At 38.3% G+C, this 18,795-nt stretch overlaps 2 protein-coding genes across 2 annotated transcripts in view; one reads left to right on the top strand and one right to left on the bottom strand.

Annotated features, from left to right (window-relative positions):
* LOC147222600 (MAM domain-containing glycosylphosphatidylinositol anchor protein 2) overlaps positions 1-18,795 on the top strand; it is a 254,616-nt gene that overhangs the window by 56,475 nt on the left and 179,346 nt on the right. The window lies entirely within an intron of this gene.
* LOC147222601 (low choriolytic enzyme-like) lies at positions 5,649-7,815 on the bottom strand. The gene is made up of 6 exons (XM_086167513.1): positions 7,758-7,815; positions 7,488-7,634; positions 7,268-7,385; positions 6,198-6,376; positions 5,895-5,976; positions 5,649-5,790 (listed from the first exon to the last, which is right to left on the bottom strand). Exons 2-6 carry the CDS (start codon positions 7,618-7,620, stop codon positions 5,649-5,651), a joined length of 654 nt encoding a protein of 217 aa, XP_086023639.1. The 5' UTR covers positions 7,621-7,634; positions 7,758-7,815.

Genomic DNA, 18,795 nt, shown 5'->3' with positions numbered 1-18,795 from the left:
CGATGCACAAATACCATCCTTCAAATCTCCAATGAGTGCCTTGTTATCATCTTGTCGCCACAGCAGCTCTCTGTCTGGCTCCGTCTCGGCTTGGAATCCATCCCTAATAGGGCTGCATCACTTTCGACAGCTGCAATTCCTCAGCGCTGACAAACAGAGATGTGGCGCGTCTCTGCAAACACAGCTCGCAGGGACTATAGACTAATGCCTACGTATGACCTACACGAATTCAAAGGAACCTTTTTAAAACACAATTTCTTCTTGGCCGGTCGTACAAAAAGGCAACACGCCCGATTACGTCGTTTTTTTTTTTTTTTCCCCCCCATTCGTCCTTGCAGTCTTTACACGGAACCCGTTCATGTTGCCTCATATGACTTTTGTTTTCTGAAGAGACCTTTTTTTTTTCTTTTTTTTTTTTTTTTTTTATATAAAGCAATTTGCGCCGCAATTTCAATGTCAGAAAGCGCAATGCATGAAATATTTATGAGATGTGAGAATACTGTGACAACACACAGTAACTTGTCAGCGTGCTATTCTAGGCTCAGACATCTAAGAAGTTTGTATACGGCTCCTCGGGCTTCTCAGATCTGGATAGGAGAAGTTAAGTGAAACTTCATGAAAGCCCCAACAATAGCACATGTTAAGAGTTTGCATGGCTTCCGTCTCTCATCCGGCTAATTGTTTCCACTGGGTCACGCAGGCCAACAGCAAAGACTCTCCGAATTCATACGCCGATCTGTTATTTCTTTTGATTGCACCCTTAACTAAATTTACTTGTTTTTGTTTTTTTTTTTCCTAAGAGCCACTTTCATCACTCTCCGAAGGGACACTTAACAGCTGGCTTGCGCGTGACCTCGGACAGGCTTTGATAGTAAACAAATAAAAACACACGATCAAGAAATAACTAAATGATATGCCCAAATATGTCTTTTTTTTTTTGTTTATTTTTTTCATGTCATTTTTTTCATGAACCGGGCACGTGAAGGGTTTTCATCCAGCCGTGGCGGATCCGATAGGGAAAGCAACAATCGCCCAAATCGGGGGATACCTTTTTTCGAGAGCCACCCCCACCCACACACAAAAAAAAAACTTTAATTTTTTCGGGTGCGGTAATATATGACACATCTAGAAGATCCGTACGATTACATTGTTCTCATGCCGCTTCATTTGCAAGACACCATCGCTTGGTGCCGCACGTTTCTACAGAGTCAAGCGCCACAGCTTACAGTTGAAATTTCCCAATAATTCTGCGTATGTTCTGTTCTTTCTGTTTTTACTTGTGAAGCATCTTTGAGTGTCATGAAAAGCGCTATAAAAATCCCATGTATTATTATTATTATTATTAAATTCATTCCCTCGCTTCCCCTGATGCCGTATTCAAATTATTTTATGCATCTTTGGGAACGAGCGGAGATGTCTAGCCGTGTTGCTAGCCGAAGCAACCCGTCGCTTCATTCCAATCACATGACGCTTCTCCATATAACAGCTCTCGACTGCTGGTGGTTCGATGGAAACATTGAGACATTATATTTTGAATTTAATTCTTCAGCAGTTACAAAAAAAAAAGGTAAATTCAACTGTACAAGTATCTCTAGCCTGCTTTTTTTCTAAATATTTTCTGCTTGGCTTCATCCTCCAAAGTAGCCTTGTTCACAGACTGTTATTTTCATAGCGAGGCTCTATTTTGAGGAAAAGTACGATAGTCATGTTTTCTCCAGACAAGAATTTTTTTGACCCCTTTTTTTTTTCCCCTCTTGTCTACTCTTTTAGTCTTAATCCACGTTTAAATAATTGATTTGCCGATCCACCGGCTCAGCGCCACAATCGGTCTGGATTTGAATGCAAACTTGAGTCTCTGTGCAGCTGATTCCCAAACGGTCTGAGAAACAAACATGGACAAACGCAGACACGGGAGCGTTTCACAAACAGACAGGTCTTTAACTACAAAAGTAAGCCATACAGGAAAACTTTTAGAATGACAAACATCATCGCTTACGCTCCGATGAGCCAGTTGGGGACGGTGAGGCTGCGGAGCGACCGGCAAAGTTTGCCGCTGTTAAAGCAGAAAAGTAAGAAGCGCCGAATTTGTACGATTAGATTTAAGGATAATGATTATTATCATCCCGGGATTCATTTATTCTATTATTTATCGTCTATACTGCTTATTCTGTGGCTGTGCCTCCTGACACGACCTCATATAGAGACAAACAACCATCCACTCATTCATTCACATGTGTGGAAAATTTAGCTTCTCCTGTTAACCTCTTGAATATTTTGTGAGAGATTGTGAGAGTGAATCGAACGTAATGTTTAATAATAATAATAATAATAATGCATAAGATTTGTATAGCGTTTTTTATGATACTCAAAGACGCTTTACAAGTGAAAGACAGAAGACACAGGACGTAAATAGAATTATTGGGAAAGGCTGTAGGTGTTGTTTGATGAATCCTTAACAAATGTCCATCCATCCATCCATCCATCCATCCATCCATCCATCCATCCATCCATCCATCCATCCATCCATCCATCCATCCATCCATCCATCCATCCATCCATTATCTACTGCGTTTCCTGCACTATCCCGACTGTCATTGGACAAGAGGCGCCAGTCGACCGCAGGTTTAATAAAATGGTAAAATGCATGTTTGTAAATGAACAGTATTTAGATTTCCTTGCAACAAGGTTACGGAAAAAAAAGTGTATAAACGTATATCGAGGCCGCTGAGTAGCCCATCGCTTTGACTAGCAACCTTCTCCGTACAAGCGGACGCCCAATTTTCAAGTCTCTGAATCCCAACTCGGAAATTTCACCCTCGAGCAAAAACGGATCCTTAAATGCGTTGGGTATTTCCTTTTTTTTTTTTTTTTTTTAACGCCCATTAAAGGTCAAAAGTTAACCCGGTTCGCAGAAAATTGAGCGACGGCCTCCGAGGTCTGACGGGTAAAGATGGCGGAGGAGAACATTTTAATTTCCTATTGGTGGGTATTAGGCAGCTTCACCCGGCGAAGTGAGGAGAGCTGTGTGTTGAAGCTTATCGTGTTTGAAGAGAGGCAGGTACACTGATCTGTGTTAATAACATGGTGGTAAGAGCTGCTCAGCCAGCCGGCAGTTATGTCCTGCCAGCGTATTACCCGTGACATCACAGATCAGACTGCATTTTGGCTGCGCTCGGCCTGTTCTCATTAGAACAGACATCCTACAGGAGCCTTTGCCGGTCATACAAATTTTGCCCTTTAAATTACGGCCAAGGAGCATCCGCGATGGTTTTTTTAACACGAGACGACGGTTATTACGGGATACTGAATGTTTTGCTATATCGGGCCTGCGTTTCAAATTTTCCATCTTTAATAACCGCCCCGAAACCCGAGAGACGCGCACTTTTGAACAGAACAAAGAAAATATGAATAATTCCAATTCAATGTCTTTGAGATTTAATCCGCCGCACAGTTCGCAGATATCAGTCTCATTACAATACTTTCTTTTTGTTTCTTTTTTTTATTTATTTTTTCCCTTTTTTTTTTTTTTTTTCTTTCATGTCAGTGATTCTTGCTCCTGTGGCGGCGTGTTTGTACTTCACCCATCGGGTCTCAGGCTAACGCTCCTGTTTTAATCAGGATTTACAGAGAGACTTTAATTTATAGCCAGCCAAATATCTCTCGGAGCTCCTCGGAGCATGAAGATAGTCGCTGCTAAATATTTCAATAAACAAGTAGATTTTAAATGTTGCATGAGGGGAATGACTGATATGAAGTGAAACTACTTTATGAAACATTAAATGCCCCGTGTCCATCTGAACTATTTCGCATCCTCCGACTCTATCGGAGCGCCGCTTGCAACGTGGCCTCTTTAGCTCGCATTTAAAGCCTCAACAGCCAAGAAAATACATGCAAAGCTGCCACGGTTGTATGTGCATTCATACATCACAGCAGGGGGGAAATTAACTTAATAGAAATCTTTTGCTCCCTCGGGATTTTTTTTTTTCCCCCTTTTTCTCCAGCTAACCGTGTACTTTCCCCCATAATGCCCTATCCTGCCTGACAATGCTCTCTCTCTCACACACACACACACACATGCATGCACACTCTGCAGAGGGCATTAAAGAATAACATTGCGTAGGATTTCAAAGTTATAAAAAAAAAAAAAAAAGAAAAAGAATCACATCATAGAGATGGGAGAAGCCAAGTGAAAAATAAACCTAATTTCTCTGCAGGGGTTATGGGGAGGTAGGAGAGGGTTTTATCTCACGTCCCTCCACATCTCTCCTTGGCTGGCGAAAAGATACCACAGTAGTGATTCGCTGTGATAAAACACTGTACTCCCCACTAGTGTACAAATCCCAAACTTAATTATTATCAGCCAAAATGGAAATGAACTCAATTATGAAGATATTGCCACATTTTTGCCCTCTGGTCTTTTTATTCTTTCTTTTTTTCAAATTATTATTATTTTTTTTTTTTTTCTGATTTAATTCATTTCTTTATGACTCGCCAACATTTCCCAAACGTCTTCTTCTCCGAGTAGATTGAGTTTTATTTGACGCCATGCGACTGAAGATAAACTCATTGTTTGGTTATGTCAGAGATGCAATTCCCCCGATGGAGTCTTTTGGGTCGTGCTATTGCAAGGATAAATATACTATTGGCATTGGAAAAATAAAAAAGGAACCTATTTTGGAAAAGGTCTGGCTGCTGGAGGCACTGGAGGCACAAAAATATTGAGAAATTTCCTTTTATTATTGGTTGGCACGAAACCTGTACAGAGCAGCATTTTATTTATTACATATGTAATCGTTCTGCACGATCAGCCCAATTTTGGCTGATTTCTCAATTGATTTACTTAGGTCTTGATATTTGTTTTAAAATAAACATGTCTAGACGACCAAATTGTTCAATTTCATCTAAATCCTCAGTTTTGTTCAACAGTTATCTCTTTATTTTTTGCATTTATTATTCATTTATTAATTTACGTCAGCATGTGCATAAGAAAATAAACGAATAAACCGCGGATATTTCTCTCTTTGCCGAGACGTCGATCTCGGTCTGTCAGCTTCAGACTCAGAAGCGCAGCGGAGACATTTTGTTCTTTCCAGAACCTTGACGAATCGTTCTGTCAAAAAGAAGTAAGAAGTGCAGCAATCTGAGCAAGACGGCTAACGTAGAAAAAGGTCAGGCTTTGTCCATTTTGAATCCAGTACTTCAGTTTTGAAGACAAACTCTGTTCAAGTGGTGTGGTCATATTTTTATTTTATTTTATTTTTTTACTCTTTACACACGCTCTTGTATGTGTTTAGAAAATCGCAATTTTCAAATTCCAAATGTTCCCCTGTAGACTTAGGACGTACCCATTGTGTCCTTGTTACTATATGTCCCTTTTTCCTTCTGCAATTGGATTTTAAAATCAGATTCATAACATTCAAAGGCTTAATATTCCCCGTTTCACATTGCTAAGAAAGACGTTTTTGACTTTTGGAAGACTTCATTGATTTTCTTTTTATAATCAATGAGATTATGGTTGAAGGGGAAGGAAAAAAAAAAACAATAAGAACTCTAAGACAGGAGTTGACAGATTTGATAAGTTAACTTTATTTCAACAAGGTTGACACCTGATTATCGACTATCACATTGTATGACCTTACATTGATTATCTAGCCAATATAATTCCAGCATTTGTACAGCCTGTTGACCCTGAGAATGTCAATGTGAGACATGGATTTTGCCTCGCCGATGGGAACGGATTCATCAGGAATGGGAGTTATCGTTTCTGTCAAGTACATTCCGAAAGCTTTTCTGTGTATTCGGAGAGAGAAAAAATCATGAGAAAAAATGATCAATTCAAAAACAGGATGACTCGGTTTTCAAAATAACCTTTAAGATGTGTTTTACTGCCTTACCTTCCATAGTGCAGCACAGAGCCGTAGTCATATGGAGTAAAAAGGTTGTTAGTGTCCTTCTTTTTGAAGTTGCTTCTATAAGCTGATTAGAAAAAAAAACATAGATTTTTACAAAACAAGCAAAAAAAAAAACAGTTGTAACAATAAAAAAAAAGTTGTAACAAAAAAAACATAAAAAACAGTTGTAACAATAAAAAAAAAAAAATAAAAAAAAAAAACAGTTGTAACAATAAAAAAAAAAAAAAAAAAAACACAGTTGTAACAATAAAAAAAAAACAAAAACAAAACTAGAGGTTTTCTTACATTCGTTGATGTTTTCCCAGTTGATTCTGATATATTTGTCCCGATCGCTCCGTGAGTGTTCATGGTAGAAGCCCAGCGCGTGCAGGAGTTCATGCTCGATGATGGAGCGCTTGATGCACCCCGGCCTCTCCAGGGACAAAACCTGCATGTCTCCGGTGCGACCAACCAGAGAGTAGCATCTAGCGGCGGGCAGAACGACAGAGTCAAAGAGTCGGTTCGCGTCGCGCATTGAACTTTCCGACGTGCGATCGACGGCATCACGGGTAATCTGTTCCAGCGAGAAGCCAATTTCTTGTTTAAGGGCATTTTAACACGGAGCTCGGAGTTTAACCCAGATCCTGGTGAAGCTTCTCCTCAGCGAGTAAATTGCTATAAATTGCGATCCCCTTACCTTTTCTCGAACGGTATAAATAATGAATGTTTAATTATGCGACCGTAACATAGAGCTCTTGCAGAAATGGACGTTAACCAAAATATTTTCGGACATCTCCGTGGACTCGCACTCCCGCTCACTTTTCTCTAACACTCTTTTGTCACACGATCACGTTTCCTTAAGACCTTAAAACACTTTATAGCCTTGACTTTGGCACTTTATAGTTTTATTTGTATTTCTTATTCTCCCCCCCCCCTTTTTTTTTTAACTGTTTATACAATTTCCTACCATTATTTATTATTGTTATGTTTTACTTGAAACTGGCACTAAAATCTCCTTTGGGATAGATTAAGTAGTTGTTATTCTTATTTTTTTATACGGTCTATTGCAGGGGTGGGCGATTATTTGGCTGCCGGGCCACAGTTCGTATTTACATTTCACGTGCGGGCCAACTAGGTAACATGTAAATTGAAGAAAATGAAGATTAAATATTTATTTTTTGAGGCATTTTATTTTAAAATAATTATTTTTTATGTAATAATCCATGCAAAATTAAACGAATGGAAAAAAATAAAGAATTTCTCAATTCAATATAGATTGAAAGGACTTAAAATATTCAAAAAAAATAGTTTGGCGGGCCGGATAATGAAGCAAAACAAGCCGTAAAAGGCCAAGGTCTGCTCTATTGTGTACTCACCCAAATCTCGGTTCAATCTTCAGGTAGGCGTACTCAGTTGTACGTGGAATGAAGCGAATGCAGGTACTGTTATGAAATCCTTTCATCACATTGACAATATCAACCTTGTCAGAAGCAGCTATATTTGTAGGTGGGAAAAAAACAGGATTTATTTAATAGCATCTTTAATTCAGGATGATACTTTTTTTTTTTTTTTAAATAAGTACATATGTCAGCAAACCATATCTGTCACTGAGAGTGAATGGGATTTCAACTATCCCCTGCCGAGACTTTGGCCACATGCAGCTGAATTTTTTATTCAAGCACTTCCTTGCTGTCCTCGTATATGGGATGACAACATCCCCTTCAGACATAAAATCAAGTATTTCTGGTAAAGAAATGGAACAACACACAGCCTTGGTTAGGTAAGCGATGGAAAAAAAAAGCTTATTGTATCACATGTGAAATATGTTCCCTCGATGGGCTTAAAATGTGCTAATTTCAGACTCACGGTTGTTCGCTCTCAGAATGACGCTTGTGTCGTCTTCTTCGATAGCCTTCGTCGGCGAAACCGCTAATTGGCGGGAATGGAAGCGGGCATGATATAACTTTGTTTTCTCGATGAAACACTTAAACCGATGTATAAATTATGACTTATAGAGAAGACGCTTCGCTTTAGTCACTTACCGTTGTCGGCCTCGTGGTCCTGTGAAGAAAATGGTAGAAATGAACTGCTTTACTCTATAATACAATACTTTCATCTCAATAACGTTCAACCCTTTAGCATAATTTTTAATAAAATCTTTTTTCCCCTTTTTGGCTGTTCCCCTCAGGGGTCAACCACCGCCTCCATTTAACCCCGTCCCCTGCATCCTCCTCCATAATCCCTTTTCACCCCATCCAGAAATCTGGAATCCTTCTATCCAGAGATTTACCCATTTTGTGCATGTTGACGTATTTCTAATAAAATACCATTTTACCAATAATACAATGTAAATATCTAGAACATCTAATCTGTCTCTTGGAGTCATTTTAAACATATGATATACCTGTGAGAAATTCCAGTCATAAATGAAAACGCCGTTTGATGTTTTATTTTTTTGTTTGTTTTTTGTTTTCCTGGATGTATTCAGACCTGCGCTATCGTTCCATCACTTCAAGCAGTTTGTTATAAAGTCCAAGTCAAAGACAAGCGACATTCGCGACCAAAATCATTTCCGTCTGTATACATGTAATAAACGAAAATCCCCAAATCATCCCTACGTGAATGCGCAAGGAGAAAGTTTTCCAAATAATTTACTTACATCTGCCTCACAGAAGCCAGCAATCAGCAGAAGAAGAAGAGAAATTGCTCTCCTGTGGTCCATTTTCATTTCCCAGTGTGCAGCTCACTTTAGCTGTTTCCCCGCAGGCTGCTGCTAAGACCTAGCCAAAGCTACATTTATATAGAGGTTGTTAGGGGCAAAGGTGTGTGTGTGTGTTTGTGTGTTTATGTGCATGCATGCATGCATGCATGTGTGTGTGTGTGTGTGTGTGTGTGTGTGTTTGTGTGTGTGCAATGATTATTAGTAAGGCTTCAATGGGCTCTGTCTTCTACACACAGAAAGGGAGTGCCCTCCCCACCCTGGCCTACAGTTGACACACAGGGATAATCTCATTCTGTGGGGATTACAGTGACAACAGGCTGCTGTCAACTTGCTTAGCATCAGTTTTCAGATGGCTTTTTTTTGAAACAGCAGGTGGGCCAAGTACTAAATCTGGGTTTGTCCCAAAAAATAACACCCTATTTAAAAAAAAAAAAAAAAACACAAATAAATATATCGATGGAAGCTCTGTGCAAGTACCTGCTGACTCCGAGATGAGGCTGCATATTTATATTTCAGACCAAAGTTGCAAATCCACTATCCTTGTACACATAGACAGCTAAAGTGTTTTTTTTCTTTTTTTTCTTTTTTTTTCCCCAGTTTAAAGCGTTTATTGTGTTGAATGAACATTACTTATTGGTTTTCTGAACTCGTAATGATGCAATAACAAAGATTGTGCTTTAGCTCAGTATTTCCCAAATTTCTTAGCATTGTCTATCTAATTATGGTGTAAAAAAAACTAAAAACTTCATATGATTGCATATACTCTGAAAAATTTCACAATTAAATTGGCAGCATTGTAGCTTGCATTGGATTTAGTTATTACCATTATTCTTAATTCATGTATATATATAGTATATATATAGGGTGGCTGCGGTGTAGTACATGCACAGCCTTTGTGGATAAGGGCTGTGTTAGATATTCACATTGCTTGTTTGGTGATGTTTCATGAAAAATCAGTAATCAAAATACAAAATATGTATTTATTTTTTAGCAAAAATCCCTTCACATAAATACAGTTTTGGATATCAGTATTGATAGAGGCGTTGCTTGGATAAATTGATGAGAATATAAGAATGACGAGCACATATATTATCAGCACTGGTATAAATGTCCAAATGCTATTCAGAATCCAGTAGAAAGTACGTTATTAATACATTTGAATAAGACATACATTTAAAAAAGATAAATTAAGGAACCCGTCATATAATTTGGCCGAATGAAATGAACATTTACAGTCTATCAAAGTTTCGGACAGATTTGACCTGTCAGTTGTCAAGAAGATGAAAAGTCAAGAGATCACTGGGGTTTTCAGCCCGAGGAAAAATGTCTACGAGAAATTTCACGGCAGACCAACCAATTGTTGAGATCGCTTAGCGTCAAAATGTCAGTAGGCTTCCTCCTGTAGGGGCGTTAATACCTGCGCGGACGGTCATCCAGATCCATTCACGAAACATCGTAAACATCGGGTATATCGATACTCGGAGGGCGCCTCTATGTTTGGCGTCTCCAGGTTCTCCGCGTGTCTGCGTGGATTCCATCAAAAACCTGCTGAAGGTCAACTGGAGACCCAAAATTGCCTGGATGTGTGATTAATGATATTACTAAAATAGTGGTTTTTAACCCGGGTTCGATTGAAACCCAGGGGTTCGACGATGGTCGAGACACACGCCCGACTCATGTAATTCGTGATGACGTCATCGCCTGCAGGTGATTATGCTACATAGCTTAGCTTAGCGTGCGTTCAGTAGTCGACTTGTGACTGTCGTGACGGTACGTCGTGTAATTTCCTTCTTAATATTTTAAACCCTTCATTCTAATTATTACAGTGATGTTTGATGCACAATTCATTTTGTGCACCACTAAAAAAAAAATATAGTACTGTCTCAGAAAATTGGAATATTGTGATAAAGTTCTTTATCTTCTGTAATGCAATAAAAAAAAAAAAAAAAACTTTTTCATGATATTCTAATATTTTGAGATAGGATTTTTGAGTTTTCTTACAATGTAAGCAATAATCAGCAATATTAAAATAATAAAAGGCTTGCAATATTTCAGCTGATTTGTAACAAATCCAGAATGTATGACATTTTTGCTTTTGTAATTGCATTACAGAAGATAAAGAACTTTACCACAATATTCTAATTTTCTGCGACAGTCCTGTACCTCCAAATGGAAATTAATGACTCTATTTGACTTTTGGATCTTTGTTTTAGATTCCGTCACTCACACTTGAAGAGCACCTATGATAAAAATAAGACCTCTTCATGCTTTGCATGTAGAAAAAGCTGAAAAATCAACAGTGTATCAAATACTTATTCTCCCCACTGTATGTTTTGAATTTGAAAAAAAATCATATTTTATTTTTCCGATAAAGAAGGCTTCGGCATATGAAACTGGCGAGATTCAATACCTCCAAACAAGGTTAAGAACCATCGCTCTATATGATGTGCGAATGGGTGAGTGAATAATTGGACGTCTGGATGTGGTCCTGCAATCGACTGACAAACGGTGCAGGGTAAAGTCCGCCTTTCGCCCGATGGCTCCATAATTTTGATTGCAGAATAAACAGTATCAATAATTAGATCATTGAATGAATGATATATCTGCACACGCACATTCGTAGAAACGTACAAACATATAGTGTGAAACAAAAATGAACGAGACCAATATTTCCACCGGTCTCAACTAATGCATTCATTCCTAAAATATTTTTGGTAAATAGATTGTGAGAACTAGAGTCCATGCAGAGCTTCTGTATTCACACGCAGCGTGGATTAGTTCTTTGTCGCTTTTGTTTGCAATCTGTTGTTTCAGATAAAAGCTGCTGCCATGGCGATGGCCTGAGTTTTAGCACGGTTCCGGCCATCGGGCTGAAATGAACCACGATCGGACTTCCGAAATCTTAAATTCCTGAAAGGGTATGTTTACGGGGACTCCCATCCCGAGTTATGGGACGCCCTGCAAATAAATCATCCGCGGCGGTGCAATGTTTACGTGGGGAGAGGGACGCTGTCTGGCTTCACGACGCCATAAATGGTTTTAGAATCTGATTCCACGTGTCAAGGCCAGCAGCTTCAGACTGAGATTCCATCACAGCAACCTTTACATGAAGTGGCCCTCCGTTGTACATCATAATAATGTGGCATTTATTATCGGAGAGCAAAAATTGCACAGCGTGTGTGTGGTCCTGTGTGTATTTTCTTATCCAAAGAGAAACTGCGGGTGTGGGTGCGCAAACTCCTCTTTCTGCAAACCCAATGGGACATCCTGAACATTAAATTTTACAGTACATTATATATTTTACCCAAGCAAGGGTGTGATGTATTTTGATGTTTTTTTTTTTTGGTTTTTATTTTATTTGCATGTGAGTGGGAATGGGTCTTGTGGGACTGCACAAGTAGAATGTGAATGTGCCCGTGTGTCAGTGCTTGTCCAACTGGAGCGATCTGTGTGGGTGCACAGGTAATCCAATTCGTGTTTTGGAGACACTGGTACAGCAAGAGTAATGCTCCATGATGTATAAACCATCCTTTTGGCGGGGCTTCATTCCTAATCCCAGTCCAACAACAGGGGATTAATGTTATTCATCAAAAAAAAAAAAAAAAAAAAAAATTAAGAAAAATAAATAGGTCTATATTTTCCTTTTTTTCTGTATAGTTGTCATACAATTTTAGAATAAAAACCATGTGGGTGCACAGGTAAACCAATTTGTGTTTTTGTGATACTGGTACAGCAAGAATAATGCTCAATAATGTATAAACCATCCTTTTGGTGGGGCCATATTCCTAATTATTCATTAAAAAAAAATTAAAAATTGCCAAAAAAAAAAAAAATCTTGATTTTTCAATTTTTTTTTGTATAGTTGTCCTAAAATTTCAGAATAAAAATCATGTGGGAGAAGAGGTAAACCAATTTCATGATTTTTGAGACACTAGTACAGCAAGATTAATGCTCCATGATGTATAAACCATCCTTTTGGAGGGGCTTCATTCCTAATTATTCAAAAAAAAAAAAAAAAATTTAAAAATTACAAAAAATAATAAAAGTCTTGATTTTTCAAATTTTTTCTTTATAGTTTTCATCGAATTTCAAAATAAAAACTGTGTGGGTGCACAAGTAAACCAATTCGTATTTTTGAGACACTGGTACAGCAAGAGTAATGCTCTATGATCTATAAACCATGCTTTTGGTGGGGCTTCATTCCTAATTATTCAGAAAAAAAAAAAAAAAAGGAATCCCCAAAAATCCCCCCCCCCCCAAAAAAGTCTAGATTTTTCAATTTTTTTCTGTATAGTTGTCATAAAATTTCAGAAAAAAAACGCATGCTGTTTTCACTTTTCTCTCTGTTTTGTACTGTTTGTTGTGATTCCCGTCAACCTGTTTGTCAAAAGATCCATTACCATATTAAAAAAATCGAGGCGGTTACTTACTGAGGTCGGGGTTTTATCAGCCACCTCTTATTAAACCAGAACCATCGCTCATGTAGTCTTTCACAATCAGCTCTGAAATATGCTACACTACACATTAACCTGGCTGCTACACTCACGATTTTCCTAATTATGTCACCGAGCCTCGACCACACCGGCTTAATTACAGGTTTCTTACGCTTCGGAGGATCCAAAATGAACTGGTCTGCTTCTGACACGTTTGCACAATGCAGATTTACACGTGAATTTGTCGATGATGGCAAGTCGAGAGCAGTTTCCTCTATCTACTGTTGTGGCAACAGCTACTTTGTATTGTGTATTTATACTTTTTTTTTTTTTTTACATACACAATACTGATGACTATATGAGAATATGTAGGATTTTTATCTAATTTTTCCTTAAAAAAGCGCCTTGTATCAAGAAATCTATGACGACGCTTTTGATGATGGTTCATGCTTATAATTGCTATGATTTTTTTAAAAGTTCTCATAAAAAAAAAAAAAAAAAGAGGAAACAAATCGGCTTAGAAATGTGGAACCTATAGAAACTATTCAGGAAAAATAAAACGATTAAATATCCAGTAGAATAATGATCCGTTGCAGGCCCATATAAGATCCCGAAAAATAATTTAATCATCTTAGTGTTACAGGATTATGGGTTAGAGTTGGGGCGTTGGAGCATTATGGGATGTTGTATCAAAACGCAGATGACATTTCCAACTCGCCTTGGACCGCGGCTGCGGTACGTTTGCAGCAGCACGTGGGCGGCCAAGGACATCAGTCAATGAGCAATATCACTTTACGTGATGGACTATTAAACAATGCACTTAACATTTAGAATGGGCGCTCTGGTGTTCGGTCTGAGCGCGTGCCAGGAGGTCTGCTGCCACGAGAAGCACCCTGTGAAATGAGACATTAGCTTCGTCCGCCGCCACGCCACGCGTTCTCCCCCCCCATCGTTCCTTCTCCTCTGGCGTTTGGTTCTGACGTGACACAGGCGGCCTCGCTCAAATGCCCTTCGGGCTCGCCGTCTGCTCTCCGCTCCACGCAACAGATCTTTTCAAAATAGCGGGCATCGGGTGTCGGAGGGGATTCGGAGATGTGCGTGAACTGGGAAAGTGCAGGACAGAACTGGATGATCATTTATTTTGACTTTTTTTTTTTAAACACTTTCCATCCATCTATATATGCATATATCCATCCATCCGTATCCCTATTGGTTTTCAGCATCTATTAATGTTTAAAATGTAAACAAAAGGCAAAGTATGGATAGATTTAAAGATAATAAGAAAAATCTATCTATCCATCCATCCATCCGTATCCCTATTACAGTTTTCAGCATCTATTAATGTTTAAAATGTAAACAAAAGGCAAAGTATGGATAGATTTAAAGAAAATAAGAAATATCTATCTATCTATCTATCTATCTATCTATCTATCTATCTATCTATCTATCTATCTATCTATCTATCTATCTATCTATCTATCTATCTATCTATCTATCTATCTATCTATCTATCTATCTATCTATCTATCTATCTATCTATCCATCCATCCATCCATCCATCCATCCATCCATCCATCCATCCATCCATCCATCCATCCATCCATCCATCCATCCATCCATCCATCCATCCATCCATCCATCCATCCATCCATCCATCCATCCATCCATCCAAGTTTTCAGCATGTATGGAAATTTAAAATGTTAAAAAAAATGCAAAGTATGAATAGATGAAAAGAAAAAAACATTGAAAAAATCTATCTATCCATCCATGTGTATCCCTGCGTATTACCGTTTTACAGCATGAACAGATCAGACATTGAAAAATCTGTCCATTCAACCTGCCAGACGAATTTATGGCCATTCATATATAGACATAATATAATAGAAAGGTACTAGCTGAATTAATGATTTAGAAAAAAAAAAAAACTTGGTACTTTTGAACATCACACTGCCCATACCTTGCATATCACCAAGCATTCACAAGACAAAGATGAAATGAAATACAACTATGCCTAGTATTTATATATAAAAAAAAAAATAAAATTCCGTCTCAGTTAAAACCCAAACACGACAGGAGCGATTTACCGCCAAGCAGAAGAAATCCTTCCCAACGCTGCTCATCGTCCGACGCTCCTTTTCATCAAAAATGAACCTCGCAAACACCGGAGGGGTTTTCCTGTTGTAAGATGTCTCGCGATTACTTCGCTCTGTTTTATTCCCATTTATTTGGTCCTGCTTTGTCTGCAAACGGTATCTACTCTTCCCAGGGCCTGAAATGTGTACGGTCTGGCAGTTGGGTGAACATCGTATCCTGCTGTGTGTCGGTTTGCTCCTAGTGTTTCTGAGATTTGTCTAAGGTTCTCCTTTTTTCTGCATAATTTTCACTTCCTTCATTGTCGATTGTATTTTCAGTGCTTCTATTCTCTCTCTTTGCTCTTTCAAGTATTGCCTGGCAGGGAAGTAGAGATGAAAGTTAGCCAGTCGAGCTAATGGTCTTTACGCATGCTGTGCGTGTGTGTGTTTGCGAGTGTGTGTGTGTGTGTTTACCACCTTCAAAGATAAATGCGAGCATCGCTACCGCGACGTGAATACATCCGACCAATCGTAGAGCACCGGGATGTAGATACCCCGCAATTCCTCAAACGCTGAAGTGAAATTAATTCTTGTAAACATTATTACGGAGCATCAGAAGGCTTTGATCAGGGCTGCAAACATATAAAAATAGTGAATTCTAAATTAAAAAGACACACTCTAAAAATAGAAGGTGGTCTGAACTGTAAATTTGTGGCTGTGGTGACGTGCGCTATTTGTCCAAGGCGCATTTGTTTATTTTTCTTTTTGGAGTATACAGTTGTGTGTGTGTGTGTGTGTGTGTGTGTGTGTGTGTGTGTGGGGTGGGGTGGGGTTAAAGGGTCATTTCTGTTTCCTTAGGACATTAGCACAACAAATACTTAGCCTCACAGCTAATCCCAGAGCAGATCTGTAAAGAGGAGTCAGATTCTGTCACAAGAGGCAAACCAATGGCGTTTATCCCGGGTTACCTTGGGACGTTTCACTCGGACACGGCGGCTTTACACGGGTCGAAAAAATAAGAATAAGAATAAGAACAGCTTTATTTATTCCTGTTGAGCTGCATTTTGTTATAACGGTGCATTTTGTAATAAACGTCCAAAATGTAACAACTTTTTTCATTCCATTTTGTAATAAAGCCGCATTTTGTAATGAACTGCCCCAATGCATTTTGTAATAAATTTTGCCGCATTATGTAATAAGTTTTTACATTTTGAGAAGATTATTACAAAATGCACTTGCAACTTTTTTATTCTCTAGGAAATGTAATAACATGGAATTTATAGAATATTCTCTGTTAATGCAACCTTTGAATAGTGTACTGATAGTAATTGCTAAGTACTGCTACTAGGCTAATACAGTGATGCTAATAATAGGCCTAGCTTTTACAAATTCTTTAATGTAAAATAAAATACAATTCACAAACAAATAAACTATGCTTTAGAATTGTTATTACATAATGCACCATGTTATTACATTTCCTAGAGAATAAAAAAAGTTGCAAGTGCATTTTGTAATAATCTCCTCAATATGTAATAACTTATTACATAATGCGGCAAAATTTATTACAAAATGCATTGGGGCAGTTCATTACAAAATGCGGCTTTATTACAAAATGAAATGAAAAAGTTATTACATTTGGACGTTTATTACAAAATGCACTGTTATCACAAAACGCGTCTCAACAATCCCGAAGGAAATTGTTGTGCCAGAGTTATGAAAAAAATATAACAATAATAAATAATAACAGAAAATTGTATAAACAGAAAATTTAAAAAAAGAGAAAAGAGTAGAACTAGAAATACAAATAAACTATAAAGTGTCTTAAGTAACAAGTGAAAGATAAGGAGTGCACAAGAGTATGAAAAAAATATTGTACATGGAGCTGTTATGAATTTTTGCACTGTTATGAACATATATATACAGGTTAATTATTAGAATAAATAGTTAATGGGCGAGATTTTTTTTGTTTTTCTTTTTAAGGTTTTAAGATTTTAAGATACCCTCAGATAGGAAAGACGTCCTGTGGCATCACAGTCTCAACGCGCTCTCTGAATTCATCATGGAAATATCAGGATAGGTGCTAGCATTACTCACCGTGTGAAGACAAGTGATGCTTTTTATTTTGTTTTTTTCTCAACATAGTTAGCCTCGCCGCTAATTCATTTGCAGAGCCGCGTTGCCCAGTTGGCTCGACGAGCACAGCGAGACCTAACAAGACAGCGAGTGAGACGCAGCTGCGTCAGCGGCCGCGGCTTTCCATCACTTCTGCTCGGCTCAACATCTCCATAAATAATGCAGGTCGTTGGGCAGATGGTGGCTGGACGGAAAGTTTTGATATATCAACCCAAGTGTGCAGGCGATGGACTGAAGGCTCCATCTTTCTCTCTCTCTCTATCTTTTTTTTCCGAGCCAATTTTCTAAAATATCATTACGCACTGTAGTTATCAAACAAAGCATTAAAATAGATGACGCTGTTATTGCAAAGTGGCCAAACCAGATTTGCCTGCGTACTTGATCGCGCAGCATTAAATGGCCAGGCAGTTCAACCGCGTCAAGGCAAACAGTGTATGTCTTTCCAGAGATGGGGATAAATAAACATGTCAAAGCAGCAGTGGTGGAAGCAAACAAATGGGTGGGTCGACGGGACGGTTCGGGCAACACATCATTTCGGCAGTCGTGCAATTTCACGACTTGTTTTGAGGCGAGCGCTTCTGCTCCGCCCGCCCCGGTTGTCGAGGACCCAACGCCGAGCGTTAACAGAAATGCAAAGACGGTCGTGCTATTGAGTTTTGCAATAAAGAAATATGATATATTACAGATGCAGATCGTTGCCTCAGAATAACTTGTTTTTTGTCCATTTGTGTTATTTCATTAGATGCAAATTTGTTTTCCTTTTTATCCTCAGATTATTACTATGGAGTTGCAATTTTTAATGAAATAACAGCAACTCAAATTATCTTCTCCGATTAGCAAAAATGTGTATACATAGTAATAATGATGGGGACAAAATTAGAAAAATAAATAGTAACAATTTCTTAAAAAAAAAAAAAAAAGTTTTATTTTTTTTCGACAAATTTATTTGAGCTGTGGGATCAGTGATCTGTGAGATTTATGTGGAATGAATTGGATATTTGGAGATTTAAAATGTGTACCTATTATTTATTATTTTTTAGTTTGTTCGTTTTTAATTCTCAGCAATATTTTAAGGTAAAGTCTCCGGATAAGTTTTATGCTGATATCCTCGTACTTCAGTTTCAATGAGCTTTATTTGGATCTTCAATAGCAAAAAATACATTTGTTTAAATGTATGATAGCATGAGTCCCTGTCAAATGATGGCGTCTGTATTCTCCGTGCAGGATTCAATCTGAGAGGGTAAACATCTTGTTCAGGCTAATTGACTTTCACACAAACAAGAACAAATATGTTGAATATGAGTGCTGCCTTAATTGGTGTGAATTACCAGGCTTGTGAGAGTCATACAAACATACTAAATTAGATCAAGGCTATTATTGAGGTAATGCAATTGATTAAGCCCCCATCCAGTTGCTCGGTCCATTCAGGGAATAATTGTGTGTGATGGATGAGGTGGGAAGTGCTTTCCCGAGGTGTATTTGAAAATGACACAATCGAGGTCTGCCAGGGGATGAGGGAGGGCAAAAATGTGCCCGGCTCCTT

Source organism: Fistularia commersonii, chromosome 20 (genome assembly GCF_037954325.1).
Source record: "Fistularia commersonii isolate RoL2024-O1a breed Wild chromosome 20, RoL_Fcom_v1.0, whole genome shotgun sequence".
In the NCBI taxonomy this organism is placed as follows: Eukaryota; Metazoa; Chordata; class Actinopteri; order Syngnathiformes; family Fistulariidae; genus Fistularia; species Fistularia commersonii.
This window is presented reverse-complemented; position numbering and strand designations above follow the sequence as displayed.

Bases quoted from the DNA above. Each gene is read 5' to 3' on its own strand.
- LOC147222601 (XM_086167513.1), bottom strand. From the start codon at position 7,620: ATGTCTGAAGGGGATGTTGTCATCCCATATACGAGGACAGCAAGGAAG. The intron at 7,386-7,487 runs GTTTGCTGACAT...CTACAAATATAG, and splicing joins CACTCTCAGTGACAGATATG to CTGCTTCTGACAAGGTTGAT. The intron at 5,791-5,894 runs GTAAGGCAGTAA...CCGAATACACAG, and splicing joins TCTGTGCTGCACTATGGAAG to AAAAGCTTTCGGAATGTACT.